This window comes from Pecten maximus, chromosome 6 (genome assembly GCF_902652985.1).
Source record: "Pecten maximus chromosome 6, xPecMax1.1, whole genome shotgun sequence".
Classification (NCBI taxonomy): domain Eukaryota; kingdom Metazoa; phylum Mollusca; class Bivalvia; order Pectinida; family Pectinidae; genus Pecten; species Pecten maximus.
Genome location: NC_047020.1, coordinates 2,916,992 through 2,935,360, shown reverse-complemented (window position 1 = coordinate 2,935,360; position 18,369 = coordinate 2,916,992). Strand labels below are relative to the sequence as shown.

At 36.0% G+C, this 18,369-nt stretch overlaps 1 protein-coding gene across 2 annotated transcripts in view; it reads left to right on the top strand.

The window, feature by feature from the left end:
- The window catches only part of LOC117328728 (calnexin-like), a 40,297-nt gene that overhangs the window by 4,748 nt on the left and 17,180 nt on the right, over positions 1-18,369 (top strand). For both annotated transcript variants that reach the window (XM_033886221.1, XM_033886223.1), the window contains exons 3-12: positions 7,513-7,592; positions 10,983-11,041; positions 11,754-11,818; positions 12,123-12,199; positions 12,809-12,890; positions 13,758-13,826; positions 14,356-14,403; positions 15,234-15,309; positions 15,615-15,693; positions 16,093-16,167. In XM_033886221.1, coding sequence (XP_033742112.1) covers positions 7,513-7,592; positions 10,983-11,041; positions 11,754-11,818; positions 12,123-12,199; positions 12,809-12,890; positions 13,758-13,826; positions 14,356-14,403; positions 15,234-15,309; positions 15,615-15,693; positions 16,093-16,167 — 710 coding nt within the window. The remainder of the gene's footprint in view (positions 1-7,512; positions 7,593-10,982; positions 11,042-11,753; positions 11,819-12,122; positions 12,200-12,808; positions 12,891-13,757; positions 13,827-14,355; positions 14,404-15,233; positions 15,310-15,614; positions 15,694-16,092; positions 16,168-18,369) is intronic.

Sequence of the window (18,369 nt, the reverse complement as noted above, 5' to 3'; positions counted from 1 at the left end):
TATAGGATATATAGTTTATATCGTACACCAGTTATGTATGGGATATATAGTTTATATTGTACATCAGTTATGTATAGGATATATAGTTTATATTGTACACCAGTAATGTATAATATACTTTATATTGTACACCAGTTATGTATAGGATATATAGTTTATTTTGTACATCAGTTATGTATAGGATATATAGTTTATATTGTACACCAGTAATGTATAATATACTTTATATTGTACACCAGTTATGTATGGGATATATAGTTTATATTGTACATCAGTTATGTATAGGATATATAGTTTATATTGTACACCAGTAAGGCCTAGAAAAAAAAATGTTGTGTTTCCCCTTTCCCGACCGACCCTAATTTTAGGCCACCGACCCTAATTTTTTTTTGTTTGAAATACTGAAAATCCGGAAATTTTCGTAAATTTAGCCCGTTTTCCGTTTTATTATTATACACACCCAAGTCTTATAAACGCTTGTATATGACGGGCACTGGTTTTAAAGCGTATTGATGACCTCGATGTTCAAAAAACATGGCGGCTTTTTGCACGCCGTCGTCTGTTTTGGCACTGACGATAAAAAAATGTAAACACATGGACGAAAAGCGAATTATGACATCACTGCCGCATACAACGCTATGTGGAGATATATTTTATAGATATCACGAAAAAATTGTAAAAGGTGATTGTGTTATATTGGGGTGGGAGGTTGGACAGTCGACTACCTTTGAGGTTGGACCAGGGCTGTCTGTTGGCGACGGTCTTCATGGCAAAGCATTGGTTAGAATGACCCTCACCTGCGCTAATCCCATCGAAGTACCATTTTACAGTGCATCTCTTGGACGACTCGATTTGTGCTACTATTGTGGTGGTTGTGATGGGGAGGTTGATCAGGAATTAAAGAAACAATATAAAACTGTTCTGCCCGTGTGTCTAGAATGTCTCGAACATGAACAGCCTCCATGTTATCGTCCATACGGAAAAAAAATCGAAGAGTGGAAACTCTCAATAAACTGCGTTTATAATGACATGGTTTTACTGTTCTGACTATTAATATGATGCTCCTATTTGAGATTATCTGAAAAGAGATAACAAACACTGCAAATAAATTTTGATATACTTTTAATATCATTTTCATCTCCCAATACATTGCATTTCAAAATGAAGTTAGGTAGAAGAATGATCAAACACTGAAATATAATGATATTGAAATGATATATACAGCATATATAAATATTCAAATATGAACATTTGATTATTTATTTAAAAAAAAAAAGATAAAAAAAAAAAAAAAAAATCCCTACCTACCTACCCTAATTTTTTGAGAGACGAAAGGGGAAACACAACATTTTTTTTCCTTGGCCTAATGTATAATATAGTTTATATCGTACACGAGTTATGTATAGGATATATAGTTGATATAGTACACCAGTTATGTAAAGGAAATATACTTTATATCGTACACCAGTTATGTAAAGGAAATATACTTTATATCGTACACCAGTTATGTATAATATAATTTATATCGTACACCAGTTATGTATGGGATATATAGTTTATATTGTACACCAGTTATGTATAGGATATATAGTTAATATCGTACACCAGTTATGTATAGGATATATAGTTTATATTGTACATCAGTTATGTATAGGATATATAGTTTATATTGTACACCAGTTATGTATAGGATATATAGTTTATATTGTACACCAGTTATGTATAGGATATATAGTTGATATAGTACACCAGTTATGTAAAGGAAATATACTTTATATCGTACACCAGTTATGTATAGGATATATAGTTTATATCGTACATCAGTTATGTATGGGATATATAGTTTATATCATACACCAGTTATGTATAATATAGTTTATATCGTACACCAGTTATGTATAATATAGTTTATATCGTACACGAGTTATGTATAATATAGTTTATATTGTACACCTGTTATGTATAGAATATATAGTTTATATTGTACACCAGTTATGTATAGGATATATAGTTGATATAGTACACCAGTTATGTAAAGGAAATATACTTTATATCGTACACCAGTTATGTATAGGATATATAGTTTATATCGTACACCAGTTATGTATGGGATATATAGTTTATATTGTACACCAGTTATGTATAGGATATATAGTTGATATAGTACACCAGTTATGTAAAGGAAATATACTTTATATTGTACACCAGTTATGTAAAGGAAATATACTTTATATCGTACACCAGTTATGTATAATATAATTTATATCGTACACCAGTTATGTATGGGATATATAGTTTATATTGTACACCAGTTATGTATAGGATATATAGTTGATATAGTACACCAGTTATGTAAAGGAAATATAGTTTATATCGTACACCAGTTATGTAAAGGAAATATACTTTATATCGTACACCAGTTATGTAAAGGAAATATACTTTATATCGTACACCAGTTATGTATAATATAATTTATATCGTACACCAGTTATGTATGGGATATATAGTTTATATTGTACATCAGTTATGTATAGGATATATAGTTGATATAGTACACCAGTTATGTATAATATAGTTTATATCGTACACCAGTTATGTAAAGGAAATATACTTTATATCGTACACCAGTTATGTATAATATAGTTTATATTGTACACCTGTTATGTATAATATAGTTTATATCGTACACCTGTTATGTATAGGATATATAGTTGATATAGTACACCAGTTATGTAAAGGATATATAGTTTATATCGTACACCAGTTATGTATAATATAGTTTATATCATACAACAGTTATGTAAAGGAAATATACTTTATATCGTACACCAGTTATGTATAGGATATATAGTTTATATCGTACACCAGTTATGTATAGGATATATATATGTTGTTTATATCGTTATACACCGAGTTACCAGGAAGAGGGAGCTGACCTGGTGTCTTAAACATCCAGTCAGGGAGATCAGACTGTTGTGATGTCTTTGTACATCCAGTCAGGGGTATCAGACTGTTGTGATGTCTTTGTACATCCAGTCAGGGGTATCAGACTGTTGTGATGTCTTTGTACATCCAGTCAGGGGTATAAGACTGTTGTGATGTCTTTGTACATCAAGTCAGGGGGATCAGACTGTTGTGATGTCTTTGTACATCCAGTCAGGGGTATCAGACTGTTGTGATGTCTTTGTACATCCAGTCCGGGGTATCAGACTGTTGTGATGTCTTTGTACATCCAGTCAGGGGGATCAGACTGTTGTGATGTCTTTGTACATCCAGTCAGGGGGATCAGACTGTTGTGATGTCTTTGTACATCCAGTCAGGGGGATCAGACAGTTGTGATGTCTTTGTACATCCAGTCAGGGGGATCAGACTGTTGTGATGTCTTTGTACATCCAGTCAGGGGGTCCAGACTGTTGTGATGTCTTTGTACATCCAGTCAGGGGGATCAGACTGTTGTGATGTCTTTGTACATCCAGTCAGGGGGTCCAGACTGTTGTGATGTCTTTGTACATCCAGTCAGGGGTATCAGACTGTTGTGATGTCTTTGTACATCCAGTCAGGGGTATCAGACTGTTGTGATGTCTTTGTACATCCAGTCAGGGAGATCAGACTGTTGTGATGTCTTTGTACATCCAGTCAGGGGGATCAGACAGTTGTGATGTCTTTGTACATATCCAGTCAGGGAGATCAGACTGTTGTGATGTCTTTGTACATCCAGTCAGGGGTTTCAGACTGTTGTGATGTCTTTGTACATCCAGTCAGGGAGATCAGACTGTTGTGATGTCTTTGTACGTCAAGTCAGGGGATCAGACTGTTGTGATGTCTTTGTACATCCAGTCAGGGGGATCAGACAGTTGTGATGTCTTTGTTCATATCCAGTCAGGGAGATCAGACTGTTGTGATGTCTTTGTACGTCAAGTCAGGGGGATCAGACTGTTGTGATGTCTTTGTACATCCAGTCATGGGGATCAGACAGTTGTGATGTCTTTGTACATCCAGTCAGGGAGATCAGACTGTTGTGATGTCTTTGTACATCCAGTCAGGGGTAACAGACTGTTGTGATGTCCTTGTACATCCAGTCAGGGGGATCAGACTGTTGTGATGTCTTTGTACATCCAGTCAGGGAGATCAGACTGTTGTGATGTCTTTGTACATCCAGTCAGGGGGATCAGACAGTTGTGATGTCTTTGTACATATCCAGTCAGGGAGATCAGACTGTTGTGATGTCTTTGTACATCCAGTCAGGGGGTCCAGACTGTTGTGATATCTTTGTACATCCAGTCAGGGGGATCAGACTGTTGTGATGTCTTTGTACATATAGTCAGGGGATCAGACTGTTGTGATGTCTTTGTACATCCAGTCAGGGAGATCAGACTGTTGTGATGTCTTTGTACATCCAGTCAGGGGGATCAGACAGTTGTGATGTCTTTGTACATATCCAGTCAGGGAGATCAGACTGTTGTGATGTCTTTGTACATCCAGTCAGGGGGTCCAGACTGTTGTGATATCTTTGTACATCCAGTCAGGGGGATCAGACTGTTGTGATGTCTTTGTACATATAGTCAGGGGATCAGACTGTTGTGATGTCTTTGTACATCCAGTCAGGGAGATCAGACTGTTGTGATGTCTTTGTACATCCAGTCAGGGAGATCAGACTGTTGTGATGTCTTTGTACATCCAGTCAGGGGTATCAGACTGTTGTGATGTCTTTGTACATCCAGTCAGGGGTATCAGACTGTTGTGATGTCTTTGTACATCCAGTCAGGGGGATCAGACTGTTGTGATGTCTTTGTACATCCAGTCAGGGGGATCAGACTGTTGTGATGTCTTTGTACATCAAGTCAGGGGGATCAGACTGTTGTGATATCTTTGTACATCCAGTCAGGGAGATCAGACTGTTGTGATGTCAGGGGTATCAGACTGTTGTGATGTCTTTGTACATCCAGTCAGGGGTATCAGACTGTTGTGATGTCTTTGTAAATCCAGTCAGGGGTATCAGACTGTTGTGATGTCTTTGTACATCCAGTCAGGGGGATCAGACTGTTGTGATGTCTTTGTACATCCAGTCAGGGGTATCAGACTGTTGTGATGTCTTTGTACATCCAGTCAGGGGGATCAGACTGTTGTGATGTCTTTGTACATCCAGTCAGGGGGATCAGACAGTTGTGATGTCTTTGTACATCCAGTCAGGGGGATCAGACTGTTGTGATATCTTTGTACATCCAGTCAGGGGGATCAGACTGTTGTGATATCTTTGTACATCCAGTCAGGGGGATCAGACTGTTGTGATGTCTTTGTACATATAGTCAGGGGATCAGACTGTTGTGATGTCTTTGTACATCCAGTCAGGGGATTCAGACTGTTGTGATATCTTTGTTCATCCAGTCAGGGGGATCAGACTGTTCTGATGTCTTTGTACATCCAGTCAGGGGGATCAGACTGTTGTGATGTCTTTGTACATCCAGTCAGGGGGATCAGACTGTTGTGATGTCTTTGTACATCCAGTCAGGGGGATCAGACTGTTCTGATGTCTTTGTACATCCAGTCAGGGGTATCAGACTATTGTGATATCTTTGTACATCCAGTCAGGGGGATCAGACTGTTGTGATGTCTTTGTACATCCAGTCAGGGGTATAAGACTGTTGTGATGTCTTTGTACATCAAGTCAGGGGGATCAGACTGTTGTGATGTCTTTGTACATCCAGTCAGGGGGATCAGACTGTTGTGATGTCTTTGTACATCCAGTCAGGGGGTCCAGACTGTTGTGATATCTTTGTACATCCAGTCAGGGGGATCAGACTGTTGTGATGTCTTTGTACATATAGTCAGGGGATCAGACTGTTGTGATGTCTTTGTACATCCAGTCAGGGGTTTCAGACTGTTGTGATATCTTTGTTCATCCAGTCAGGGGGATCAGACTGTTGTGATGTCTTTGTACATCCAGTCAGGGGTATCAGACTGTTGTGATGTCTTTGTACATCCAGTCAGGGGGATCAGACTGTTGTGATGTCTTTGTACATCCAGTCAGGGGGATCAGACTGTTCTGATGTCTTTGTACATCCAGTCAGGGGTATCAGACTGTTGTGATATCTTTGTACATCCAGTCAGGGGGATCAGACTGTTGTGATGTCTTTGTACATCCAGTCAGGGGTACCAGACTGTTGTGATGTCTTTGTACATCCAGTCAGGGGTACCAGACTGTTGTGATGTCTTTGTACATCCAGTCAGGGATATAAGACTGTTGTGATGTCTTTGTACATCAAGTCAGGGGTATCAGACTGTTGTGATGTCTTTGTACATCCAGTCAGGGGGATCAGACTGTTGTGATGTCTTTGTACATCCAGTCAGGGGGATCAGACTGTTGTGATGTCTTTGTACATCCAGTCAGGGGGATCAGACTGTTCTGATGTCTTTGTACATCCAGTCAGGGGGATCAGACAGTTGTGATGTCTTTGTACATCCAGTCAGTGAGATCAGACGGTTGTGATGTCTTTGTACATCCAGTCAGTGAGATCAGACTGTTGTGATGTCTTTGTACATCCAGTCAGGGGGATCAGACTGTTGTGATGTCTTTGTACATCCAGTCGGGGGGGTTCACACTGTTGTGATGTCTTTGTACATCCAGTCAGGGGTATCAGACTGTTGTGATGTCTTTGTACATCCAATCAGGGGGATCAGACTGTTGTGATGTCTTTGTTCATCCAGTCAGGGGGATCAGACTGTTGTGATGTCTTTGTACATCCAGTCAGGGGTATCAGACTGTTGTGATATCTTTGTACATCCAGTCAGGGGGATCAGACTGTTGTGATGTCTTTGTACATCCAGTCAGGGGTATCAGACTGTTGTGATATCTTTGTACATCCAGTCAGGGGGATCAGACTGTTGTGATGTCTTTGTACATCCAGTCAGGGGTATCAGACTGTTGTGATATCTTTGTACATCCAGTCAGGGGGATCAGACTGTTGTGATGTCTTTGTACATCCAGTCAGGGAGATCAGACAGTTGTGATGTCTTTGTACATCCAGTCAGGGGTATCAGACTGTTGTGATGTCTTTGTACATCCAGTCAGGGGGATCAGACTGTTGTGATATCTTTGTACATCCAGTCAGGGAGATCAGACTGTTGTGATGTCTTTATACATCCAGTCAGGGGGATCAGACTGTTGTGATGTCTTTATACATCCAGTCAGGGAGATCAGACTGTTGTGATGTCTTTGTACATCCAGTCAGGGGATCACAATATCCACCCAGTCTAATCCCTGTATTAGAACCACTCATAACATTCTTTTTTCAAACGATTTTTCACTTTTAGGGAACTTGTTGATTACCTTGATAACATTGTTATGTATACATATTCCTACATACTTCTGTACAACTTTAATTGGTTGAATGGAAAAGTGTAATGACCCTCATGATAGTTGTATTATGCTGGTATACACATCCTTCAGTCTGTTATGTGTGTATTGATTTGTATTTATTTGTATACTGACTAATTAAGTTTGTGTTATTACAGATCCCATATAAACCTCCTACATTGAAAGAAGATGCATACCTAGCAGAACCGTTCAGTGACAAAGATGACTTCAAAACCAGGTATTGTTATGTTGATATGCGGTATCTATATCACTTATGTGAAAACAAAAAGAACTTTGATGGGTTATTGGAACATAAGATTTAATTCTTATCTCATATGAAGTCTTCAATCCACAGAACCATTCATTAACTGCATTTTCTCCTGTAACAAGCAATTTTGTTTTAGCTCGCTTCTCAAAGAGATGGAGAGCTAATGTTGTCCTGCCATCATCAGTGTTAGCAGCAGCATTTGTTTCTGTTAAGTTTTTGGTACATCTGTTGATAGCATCAGTAAACTCCTACTAGAGTTCTGATATGTTTGGTTTTAGGGTTTGCTGTGCGGGTAAACTTTTACTATCCAAAAGATGGAATGAATAAGTTTTTGGGAAAAAGAGTTTTAAACATTTTGAACTTCATCTTTTTATGTCAAGTTTTGGATGCAAGTGTAGAAAGGCATCGGTTAACTCCTTTGTAATTGTACAAGGGTTGTAATGTCTGGTTACAGTGTTAATGTGGGGGTTAACTATTGTAATTGTACAAGGGTTGTAATGTTTGGTTACAGTGTTAATGTGGGGGTTAACTATTATAATTGTACAAGGGTTGTAATGTTTGGTTACAGTGTTACTGTGGGGGTTAACTATTGTAATTGTACAAGGGTTCTAATGTTTGGTTACAGTGTTACTGTGGGGGTTAACTATTGTAATTGTACAAGGGTTGTAATGTTTGGTTACAGTGTTAATGTGAGGGTTAACTATTGTAATTGTACAAGGGTTGTAATGTTTGGTTACAGTGTTAATGTGGGGGTTAACTATTGTAATTGTACAAGGGTTGTAATGTTTGGTTACTGTGTTAATGTGGGGGTTAACTATTGTAATTGTACAAGGGTTGTAATGTTTGGTTACAGTGTTACTGTGGGGGTTAACTATTGTAATTGTACAAGGGTTGTAATGTTTGGTTACTGTGGGGGTTAACTATTGTAATTGTACAAGGGTTGTAATGTTTGGTTACAGTGTTACTGTGGGGGTTAACTATTGTAATTGTACAAGGGTTGTAATGTCTGGTTACAGTGTTAATGTGGGGGTTAACTATTGTAATTGTACAAGGGTTGTAATGTTTGGTTACAGTGTTACTGTGGGGGTTAACTATTGTAATTGTACAAGGGTTGTAATGTTTGGTTACAGTGTTACTGTGGGGGTTAACTATTGTAATTGTACAAGGGTTGTAATGTTTGGTTACAGTGTTAATGTGGGGGTTAACTATTGTAATTGTACAAGGGTTGTAATGTTTGGTTACTGTGTTAATGTGGGGGTTAACTATTGTAATTGTACAAGGGTTGTAATGTTTGGTTACAGTGTTACTGTGGGGGTTAACTATTGTAATTGTACAAGGGTTGTAATGTTTGGTTACAGTGTTAATGTGAGGGTTAACTATTGTAATTGTACAAGGGTTGTAATGTTTGGTTACAGTGTTAATGTGGGGGTTAACTATTGTAATTGTACAAGGGTTGTAATGTTTGGTTACAGTGTTACTGTGGGGGTTAACTATTATAATTGTACAAGGGTTGTAATGTCTGGTTACAGTGTTACTGTGGGGGTTAACTATTGTAATTGTACAAGGGTTGTAATGTTTGGTTACAGTGTTAATGTGGGGGTTAACTATTGTAATTGTACAAGGGTTGTAATGTTTGGTTACAGTGTTACTGTGGGGGTTAACTATTGTATTAGTACAAGGGTTCTAATGTTTGGTTACAGTGTTAATGTGGGGGTTAACTATTATAATTGTACAAGGGTTGTAATGTTTGGTTACAGTGTTAATGTGGGGGTTAACTATTGTAATTGTACAAGGGTTGTAATGTTTGGTTACTGTGGGGGTTAACTATTGTAATTGTACAAGGGTTGTAATGTTTGGTTACTGTGGGGGTTAACTATTGTAATTGTACAAGGGTTGTAATGTTTGGTTACAGTGTTACTGTGGGGGTTAACTATTGTAATTGTACAAGGGTTGTAATGTCTGGTTACAGTGTTAATGTGGGGGTTAACTATTGTAATTGTACAAGGGTTGTAATGTTTGGTTACAGTGTTAATGTGGGGGTTAACTATTGTAATTGTACAAGGGTTGTAATGTTTGGTTACAGTGTTACTGTGGGGGTTAACTATTGTAATTGTACAAGGGTTGTAATGTTTGGTTACAGTGTTAATGTGGGGGTTAACTATTGTAATTGTACAAGGGTTGTAATGTCTGGTTACAGTGTTAATGTGGGGGTTAACTATTGTAATTGTACAAGGGTTGTAATGTTTGGTTACAGTGTTACTGTGGGGGTTAACTATTGTAATTGTACAAGGGTTGTAATGTTTGGTAATTACAGTGTTAATGTGGGGGTTAACTATTGTAATTGTACAAGGGTTGTAATGTTTGGTTACAGTGTTACTGTGGGGGTTAACTATTGTAATTGTACAAGGGTTGTAATGTTTGGTTACAGTGTTAATGTGGGGGTTAACTATTGTAATTGTACAAGGGTTGTAATGTTTGGTTACAGTGTTAATGTGGGGGTTAACTATTGTATTAGTACAAGGGTTCTAATGTTTGGTTACTGTGGGGGTTAACTATTGTAATTGTACAAGGGTTCTAATGTTTGGTTACAGTGTTACTGTGGGGGTTAACTATTGTAATTGTACAAGGGTTGTAATGTTTGGTTACAGTGTTAATGTGGGGTTAACTATTGTAATTGTACAAGGGTTGTAATGTTTGGTTACAGTGTTACTGTGGGGGTTAACTATTGTATTAGTACAAGGGTTCTAATGTTTGGTTACAGTGTTAATGTGGGGGTTAACTATTGTAATTGTACAAGGGTTCTAATGTTTGGTTACAGTGTTACTGTGGGGGTTAACTATTGTAATTGTACAAGGGTTCTAATGTTTGGTTACAGTGTTAATGTGGGGGTTAACTATTGTAATTGTACAAGGGTTCTAATGTTTGGTTACAGTGTTACTGTGGGGGTTAACTATTGCTATCAGAGGAGTCAAATATGTTTCATAATAATGATAATTTCAATGGTTTCTTTGATGCTAAACCTAATTCAAACTATGTCTATTTTACATATCATCAATTAATGGTATATCTATTGAAGTATTGATTCCAGTTGGTAAACTCTCCCCCTAACTGTGTGAGGTCAAGTACAATGCGAGGCGAGTTTTGAACCGACAACGGTATTCTTGGTATTGGAGACCTCTTACCAGGATCTTTACATATTCTAATGAAACCGGTTATAACCCTGACATATATAAACTTGTAACAAAAACAGGAATGACAAGAAATAAAAAACGTCTTGTAAATTATAAATACTCTATGGTTTTAACTTAGTCATTTATACAATGGAGGAGAAGTAATCTTCAATAACTTTATATTTGATAGGTGGACTGTTTCACAGGCCAAGAAGGATGATACAGATGAGGTTATTGCCAAATATGATGGTAAGTGATTGGTTTTTAATTTCGGGTTAATGTACCAATCAATCTGTTGGTGAAGAACTTAGATATTTTTGAAAGTTATAAAAATTTGCAATTGTCAATGATTGATTTAAGTGATGTCTCCACTTTGTATAGAAGGATATACATACCCAAGTGATATTAAATCACTTTGTGTGTCCGTCCGTCCGCACTCACTCAGATATACTTTTAGGGTGAATTAATGATTCATTCCGTGCAAATACCGTTGTTGCCTCATTCCGTGCAAATATCTTTGTCGCCTATAAAAGATGAAATTTTATATAGATTTGTGTTTTTTCCCATAATTCATCATTAAACCTCACTGCATGCGCATGTGCTTTTTTTAGCAACCGAATGGACGGAAATTGAACGTGATGTCCATATCAGATTAAAACTTGTGCCTTGCACCCCACAAGTCAAAATACTACACCCCATAAGTCGATCTTGTCTGTATCACCGTCCTTCCAGCCGTCGTAAGATTGTGTACACGATAACTCCTGAATGCCTGGACAGATTTCCATAGCAACACCATGAAGATTTTAGTTGTCACTGTTAAGGTTAAAGGTCAAAAGGCACGCTTGACCACTTTTAAAATAAAAAAACTGGTGTATAAGATAAGTTATGTCATGAACCCCTGGACAGATTGATGTTATTGATTATTTGATACAAAGTAACAAATTCTTATTTAATTAATCAGGGAAATGGAGCCTAGAGGAACCAAAAGATAATGCAATGGAGGGAGATCTGGCTTTGTTGTTGAAAGTAAGTACATTTAGGAGTTAAAGGACATTCCTAACTGTGAAATAAAATTTATGGTAGATATTGTGGAATTGGTTACTTAAACTAAAATTTCTAATTGTAAATTTATAACATTGAATGGAAAATCACATTTTTGATCTTTATTATTAAGTTAAAATATGTTAAGAAGTTTGGTACAAAATTTGTTTAGTTTTAAAAGGAAGCATTGAAGTCTCATGGTAATCCACCTGTTTTAAAGTGATAGATATATTTATGACTTTAAATAGTTAAAATTATAAGTTATGTAATTATTCTGCTTATATTTTAGACAAAGGCCAAGCATCATGCCATATCATCCAAATTGACCAGACCATATAAGTTCTCAGGAAAACCATTCATTATACAGTAAGTTTTTGTTTGCATATATATGTTATTAAATATAGAAGTATATCATTACAGCCTTTTGAAATGCAACAAATTTGATGTTTTAGTAGATTGGTGCAATCCTCCGTTACACATTCAACCGTTTTAGGTGTCTGAGATGAAGTCTCAAGTGACCTGTTGCAATAAGTTTTTGTCCTTTACTATCCATTGTTTGTTCATCAACAATCTATATTTTTGACTTGTAAATTACCAAGAGCCCCAGTGTTATGATATTTGGCCAGTTGCATGCTGGGATGAAGGGCTGCCAAGTTTGCTCAGTTGACCTATTTTCAAGGTCACAGGGGTCACATGTGTTAAAATTGTATCTTCTCAATAAACAATAGACCCAGGTTATTATCCCAGTACATAACACTGGGATGAAGACTAAAGAGTAGTTAGACAAGTGTACTTAACTTAAAGGTCACAAGTGAGAAATGCCTCCTGATTCTTAATTTAACTGTGTTTTTTTGTTTTATATATATTTTGTGATTGTTAAGGATCATTATTTTATCTGTTTTTACAAGTAGAGATATTTCTGTTGTCCCAATGTAACATCTGTCATCTCATACAAGTTTTACTTTATCTCTGTAGATATGAAGTAAAGTTCCAGAATGGTATAGATTGTGGTGGTGCCTATGTTAAACTTCTCTCTGATGACAGGAAACTCGATCTGGTAAGTTTCTTTTTACAGACAGGTTGTATAGACCTATGTTAAACTTCTCTCTGATGACAGGAAACTTGATCTGGTAAGTTTCTTTTTACAGACAGGTTGTATAGACCTATGTTAAACTTCTCTCTGATGACAGGAAACTCGATCTGGTAAGCCTTTCTTTTTACAGACAGGTTGTATAGACCTATGTTAAGCTTCTCTCTGATGACAGGAAGCTTGATCTGGTAAGCCTTTCTTTTTACAGACAGGTTGTATAGACCTATGTTAAGCTTCTCTCTGATGACAGGAAACTCGATCTGGTAAGTTTCTTTTTACAGACAGGTTGTATAGACTACAAAGACAGCTGACAAATATTTCATGTTATATTTTTTTGGAAGTCACTTGTTTCAGTACAAAGAGTAACTTATAAGCATGTACGGTGTATATACGACAGAATTATTTATATTATGGGGTAGATCGTAAGTTATAAAATGAGTACATATATTTTTATCCTCAAATAAGCCCCTTCCCCTGGAGTAAAAGTTCAGTGTTAAAATGTGAGGAGGGCTTATTTGTGTACCTCTTTAGCTTACTGTTTAAAAATTGATTATTTGTGGTTAAATGCAGCAAGATAATAACATTTTCTAGCTTCAGGTTATCTAGTTCATGAGTACAGTTTAATAGTACAAGCCTGCTATTCACAATATAATGTAGTGTAATAGAATTGGATCTAATTGTTACAAATAATTAAAAACATCCTTTCATAGTAACGTTTACCAAAACTAACTACCCTGGTATTTATAGATGTCTGTCCACAACTCCATAATTAATAACTATTTATTTCTATGGTGTGGCCATTTATATAATCTGTATATACAATTTGGTTTGCAGAGAAAGTTTCATGACAAGACTCCATACACTGTTATGTTTGGACCAGATAAATGTGGTATGGACCATAAGGTGAGTATTCCTTAGGCTTTTTACGGTAAAATATATATCACATCATGGGAAATCCAGAAATAATTTTTTTAACAAGTTTGGTACTGGAGAAAATGCAGTTTATTACAAAGTACTGTTTGAATTAAATCACTTCTTTGTGTGGTTCCAAACTTGGAAGTCCTCCAATTGGGTAATTATTTTACTGGAATAGCCCTTACTAAAATGTCATGTATTTATTGTAATCAGTGTCTATCATGTGAAAATGGAGGAGGAGAGAGAGAGAGGTGTGGTGATAAATTCAAGGAAAAACCAATATCAGTCTGTGAATTGTACATTCCTTTTGCATCTGCTGTTTAAAAACCAGTTTCCATTGGGGGAGGAGAGCCTAAACTGTGCAGATGAAAGTTAAACCACGGTAGATTTTAGTACTGTAGTCTAACCCTGCAGATACAAGTATTCTGCATAGTTCCTGAACATAAATTGAATGATAGCATTGGTCTGTAGAAATAATCTATATGGAAGACTGAATGTGCTCTATTTCTCTTTTTAGCTCCACTTTATCTTCCGGCACAAGAACCCGATCACTGGAGAATTTGAGGTAGGTGACCTGATACCAGTCTTTACATGTACAACAGCTTTCATATTTGTGTAATATTTTACCCTTCAGTTATCTGACATGTCAGGGGATATACATAAAGATCAACTTCCAAACTTAACTTTCATTATGTCAGATTTAACGATGTTCACCTTCGTGATGTCCACTTTTTTATGCCCCCGCCATGAAATGGGGGATAATGTAGAATCAAATACTTTTCATAGATGGAAGGATTTTAAGATTTTGTACTATTTAAATTGTGAATTTCATAACCCTTGGGTCTCATGATTTCCCCTGGGGAGGAGGTAAATTTTACTATAGTTTATAGAAGGAATCTCATTTTGGCTATCATCTGTGGAATTTCTTTTAGAATTAATTCTAACTTGGTTAGAATTAGCAGTTTTGGAAGGCAGTTTGTTGGTATGTAAATGTTTGCCGACTGATCTCCAGGGCTGATGGGCGTGGGTCAAAGAGTGTCAAAGAAATATTTTAAAACTCAGGTGACCGTTTAGGCCACATTTGTAATTTCTTAAAATTCTTATGAAAAAAAGTTCTATAAATATTAAAACAGACGTCAATATTTATGACATAATTTTCAGATTATTTTTTGCAAATAACATTTACTATTATATTTTGGTAAACATTACAAAAAACCCTTACACAAGATCAACACCAGACTTGAACATGATTGCAACCACAAATGAGTATATATCCTAGACCATGATGACTTTAAGACAGGACAAGAAGGACATCAGAAATTTCATTTGTACTGACATTTTGTTTGCGACTTGTCGACAAGAAATATCATCTTTTGTATTTTCTTTCCCTTACAGGAGAAACATGCCAAAAAGCCATCTGCCAACATAGACAAACATTTCTCAGACAAGAAGACACATATGTATACTCTGGGTATGTATTTGTCACGCGAGGTGGGAATACCAGGGGAGATAACTATTAATGTGATTGTTAAGAGTTGCTTTGATGTAATCATAATGAAACATACTTGAACACTTTTTAACGTGGGACTAATTTTATTTAGAAGTTTGCTTTCAAATCAAAACATGTGAACAGGATTCAAAGTTTGTTTGGCTTTAATTGCTATAAATTCATACATGGAACAACATACTTGTCTTTTAATAAAAGATTAAGAATAATTTATTTTTATATATTGGATATCTGAGGAGACAAAAATATGAAATATCTCCATGTTTTAGTTGTAAATCCTGATAACACTTTTGAGATGATGGTGGACAACAGCTTGGTGAATGAAGGTAGTCTTATGGACGATTTCAGGTCAGTACCTCAATGTTGCTGTGTAAATAACACAGTTATTGAATATAATCAATGTAGTATATTGGACAACAGTCTAATGCCTACAAGGCCTTTCCCATTCCAAGATAAAGTAATGGTTTGAATTCGCCAACTATGGAAATTTAAAATATTATTCAAGTTGACATCTGATAATGATATATGTTTTACTATACAGATATAATCCATCATTATTTAGGTTTGATACTGTTGAAAACATCTAATAATTTCTATTGTCAAATGTTTTTGTTAATTTTGGGCTATAAATCCCTGCTGATGTTTTTTTTTTTGTTGAGTCATAAAACTTAGTTGTCCCTGAAGAACTCCGTAGGCCATGATCCTCTTGCATTGTAATTTCCAATGATATATTATATTGTGTTTTAGTCCCCCTGTGAATCCACCAAAGGAAATAGATGACCCCAACGATAAAAAACCATCTGATTGGGATGAAAGGGAGAAGTAAGTATCTCCGAATAGTAAGATGGTTGATGCTTCAGTGTATGTTATTCATGTTCGCATGTTTCAAGATTCAATGTGAAATAGTACATTGTTTATCATGGAAGCAAGTAGATAAATACATGAACACTAGTGTGTCAGTACATCTTAAAAGGAGAGTGGATCACATGTCAAAATTTTGTCAGCGTGACTTATATTTCGGTCATTGACTCAAATATACATAAATTATACCCAGACTTAGTAAAGGGGAGATACATAAATTATACCTCGACTTAGTAAAGGGATGATACATAAAGTATACCCAGACTTAGTAAAGGGTTGATACATAAATTATACCCGGACTTAGTAAAGGGTTGATACATAAAGTATACCCAGACTTAGTAAAGGGGTGATACATAAATTATACCCGGACTTAGTAAAGGGTTGATACATAAATTATACCCAGACTTAGTAAAGGGGTGATACATAAATTATACCCAGATTTAGTAAAGGGGAGATACATAAATTATACCCAGACTTAGTAAAGGGTTGATACATAAGTTATACCCAGACTTAGTAAAGGGGAGATACATAAATTATACCTCGACTTAGTAAAGGGGTGATACATAAATTATACCCAGACTTAGTAAAGGGGAGATACATAAATTATACCCAGACTTAGTAAAGGGTTGATACATAAATTATACCCGGACTTAGTAAAGGGTTGATACATAAATTATACCCAGACTTAGTAAAGGATTGATAAATAAATTATACCCAGACTTAGTAAAGGGGAGATACATAAATTATACCCAGACTTAGTAAAGGGTTGATACATAAATTATACCCAGACTTAGTAAAGGGTTGATACATAAATTATACCCAGACTTAGTAAAGGGGAGATACATAAATTGTACCCAGACTTAGTAAAGGGTTGATACATAAATTATACCCAGACTTAGTAAAGGGTTGATACATAAATTATACCCGGACTTAGTAAAGGGTTGATACATAAATTATACCCAGACTTAGTAAAGGGTTGATACATAATATATACCTCGACTTAGTAAAGGGTTGATACATAAATTATACCCAGACTTAGTAAAGGGGTGATACATAAATTATACCTCGATTAGTAAAGGGTTGATACATAAATTATACCCAGACTTAGTAAAGGGGTGATACATAAATTATACCTCGATTAGTAAAGGGTTGATACATAAATTATACCCAGACTTAGTAAAGGGTTGATACATAATATATACCTCGACTTAGTAAAGGGGAGATACATGAATTATACCCAGACTTAGTAAAGGGGAGATACATAAATTATACCCAGACTTAGTAAAGGGATGATACATAAATTATACCCAGACTTAGTAAAGGGTTGATACATAAATTATACCCGGACTTAGTAAAGGGGAGATACATGAATTATACCCAGACTTAGTAAAGGGGAGATACATAAATTATACCTCGACTTAGTAAAGGGTTGATACATAAATTATACCCAGACTTAGTATAAAAGGGGAGATACATAAATTATACCCAGACTTAGTAAAGGGTTGATACATAAATTATACCCAGACTTAGTAAAGGGGTGATACATAAATTATACCCAGACTTAGTATAAAAGGGGAGATACATAAATTATACCCAGACTTAGTAAAGGGTTGATACATAAATTATACCCAGACTTAGTAAAGGGGAGATACATAAATTATACCTCGACTTAGTAAAGGGGAGATACATAAAGTATACCCAGACTTAGTAAAGGGGAGATACATAAATTATACCCAGACTTAGTAAAGGGGTGATACATAAATTATACCCAGACTTAGTAAAGGGTTAATACATAAATTATACCTCGACTTAGTAAAGGGGAGATACATAAATTATACCTCGACTTAGTAAAGGGGAGATACATAAATTATACCTCGACTTAGTAAAGGGTTGATACATAAATTATACCCAGATTTAGTAAAGGGTTGATACATAAATTATACCTCGACTTAGTAAAGGGGAGATACATAAATTATACCCAGACTTAGTAAAGGGGAGATACATAAATTATACCCAGACTTAGTAAAGGGTTGATACATAAATTATACCTCGACTTAGTAAAGGGGAGATACATAAATTATACCCAGACTTAGTAAAGGGGAGATACATAAATTATACCCAGACTTAGTAAAGGGTTGATACATAAATTATACCCAGACTTAG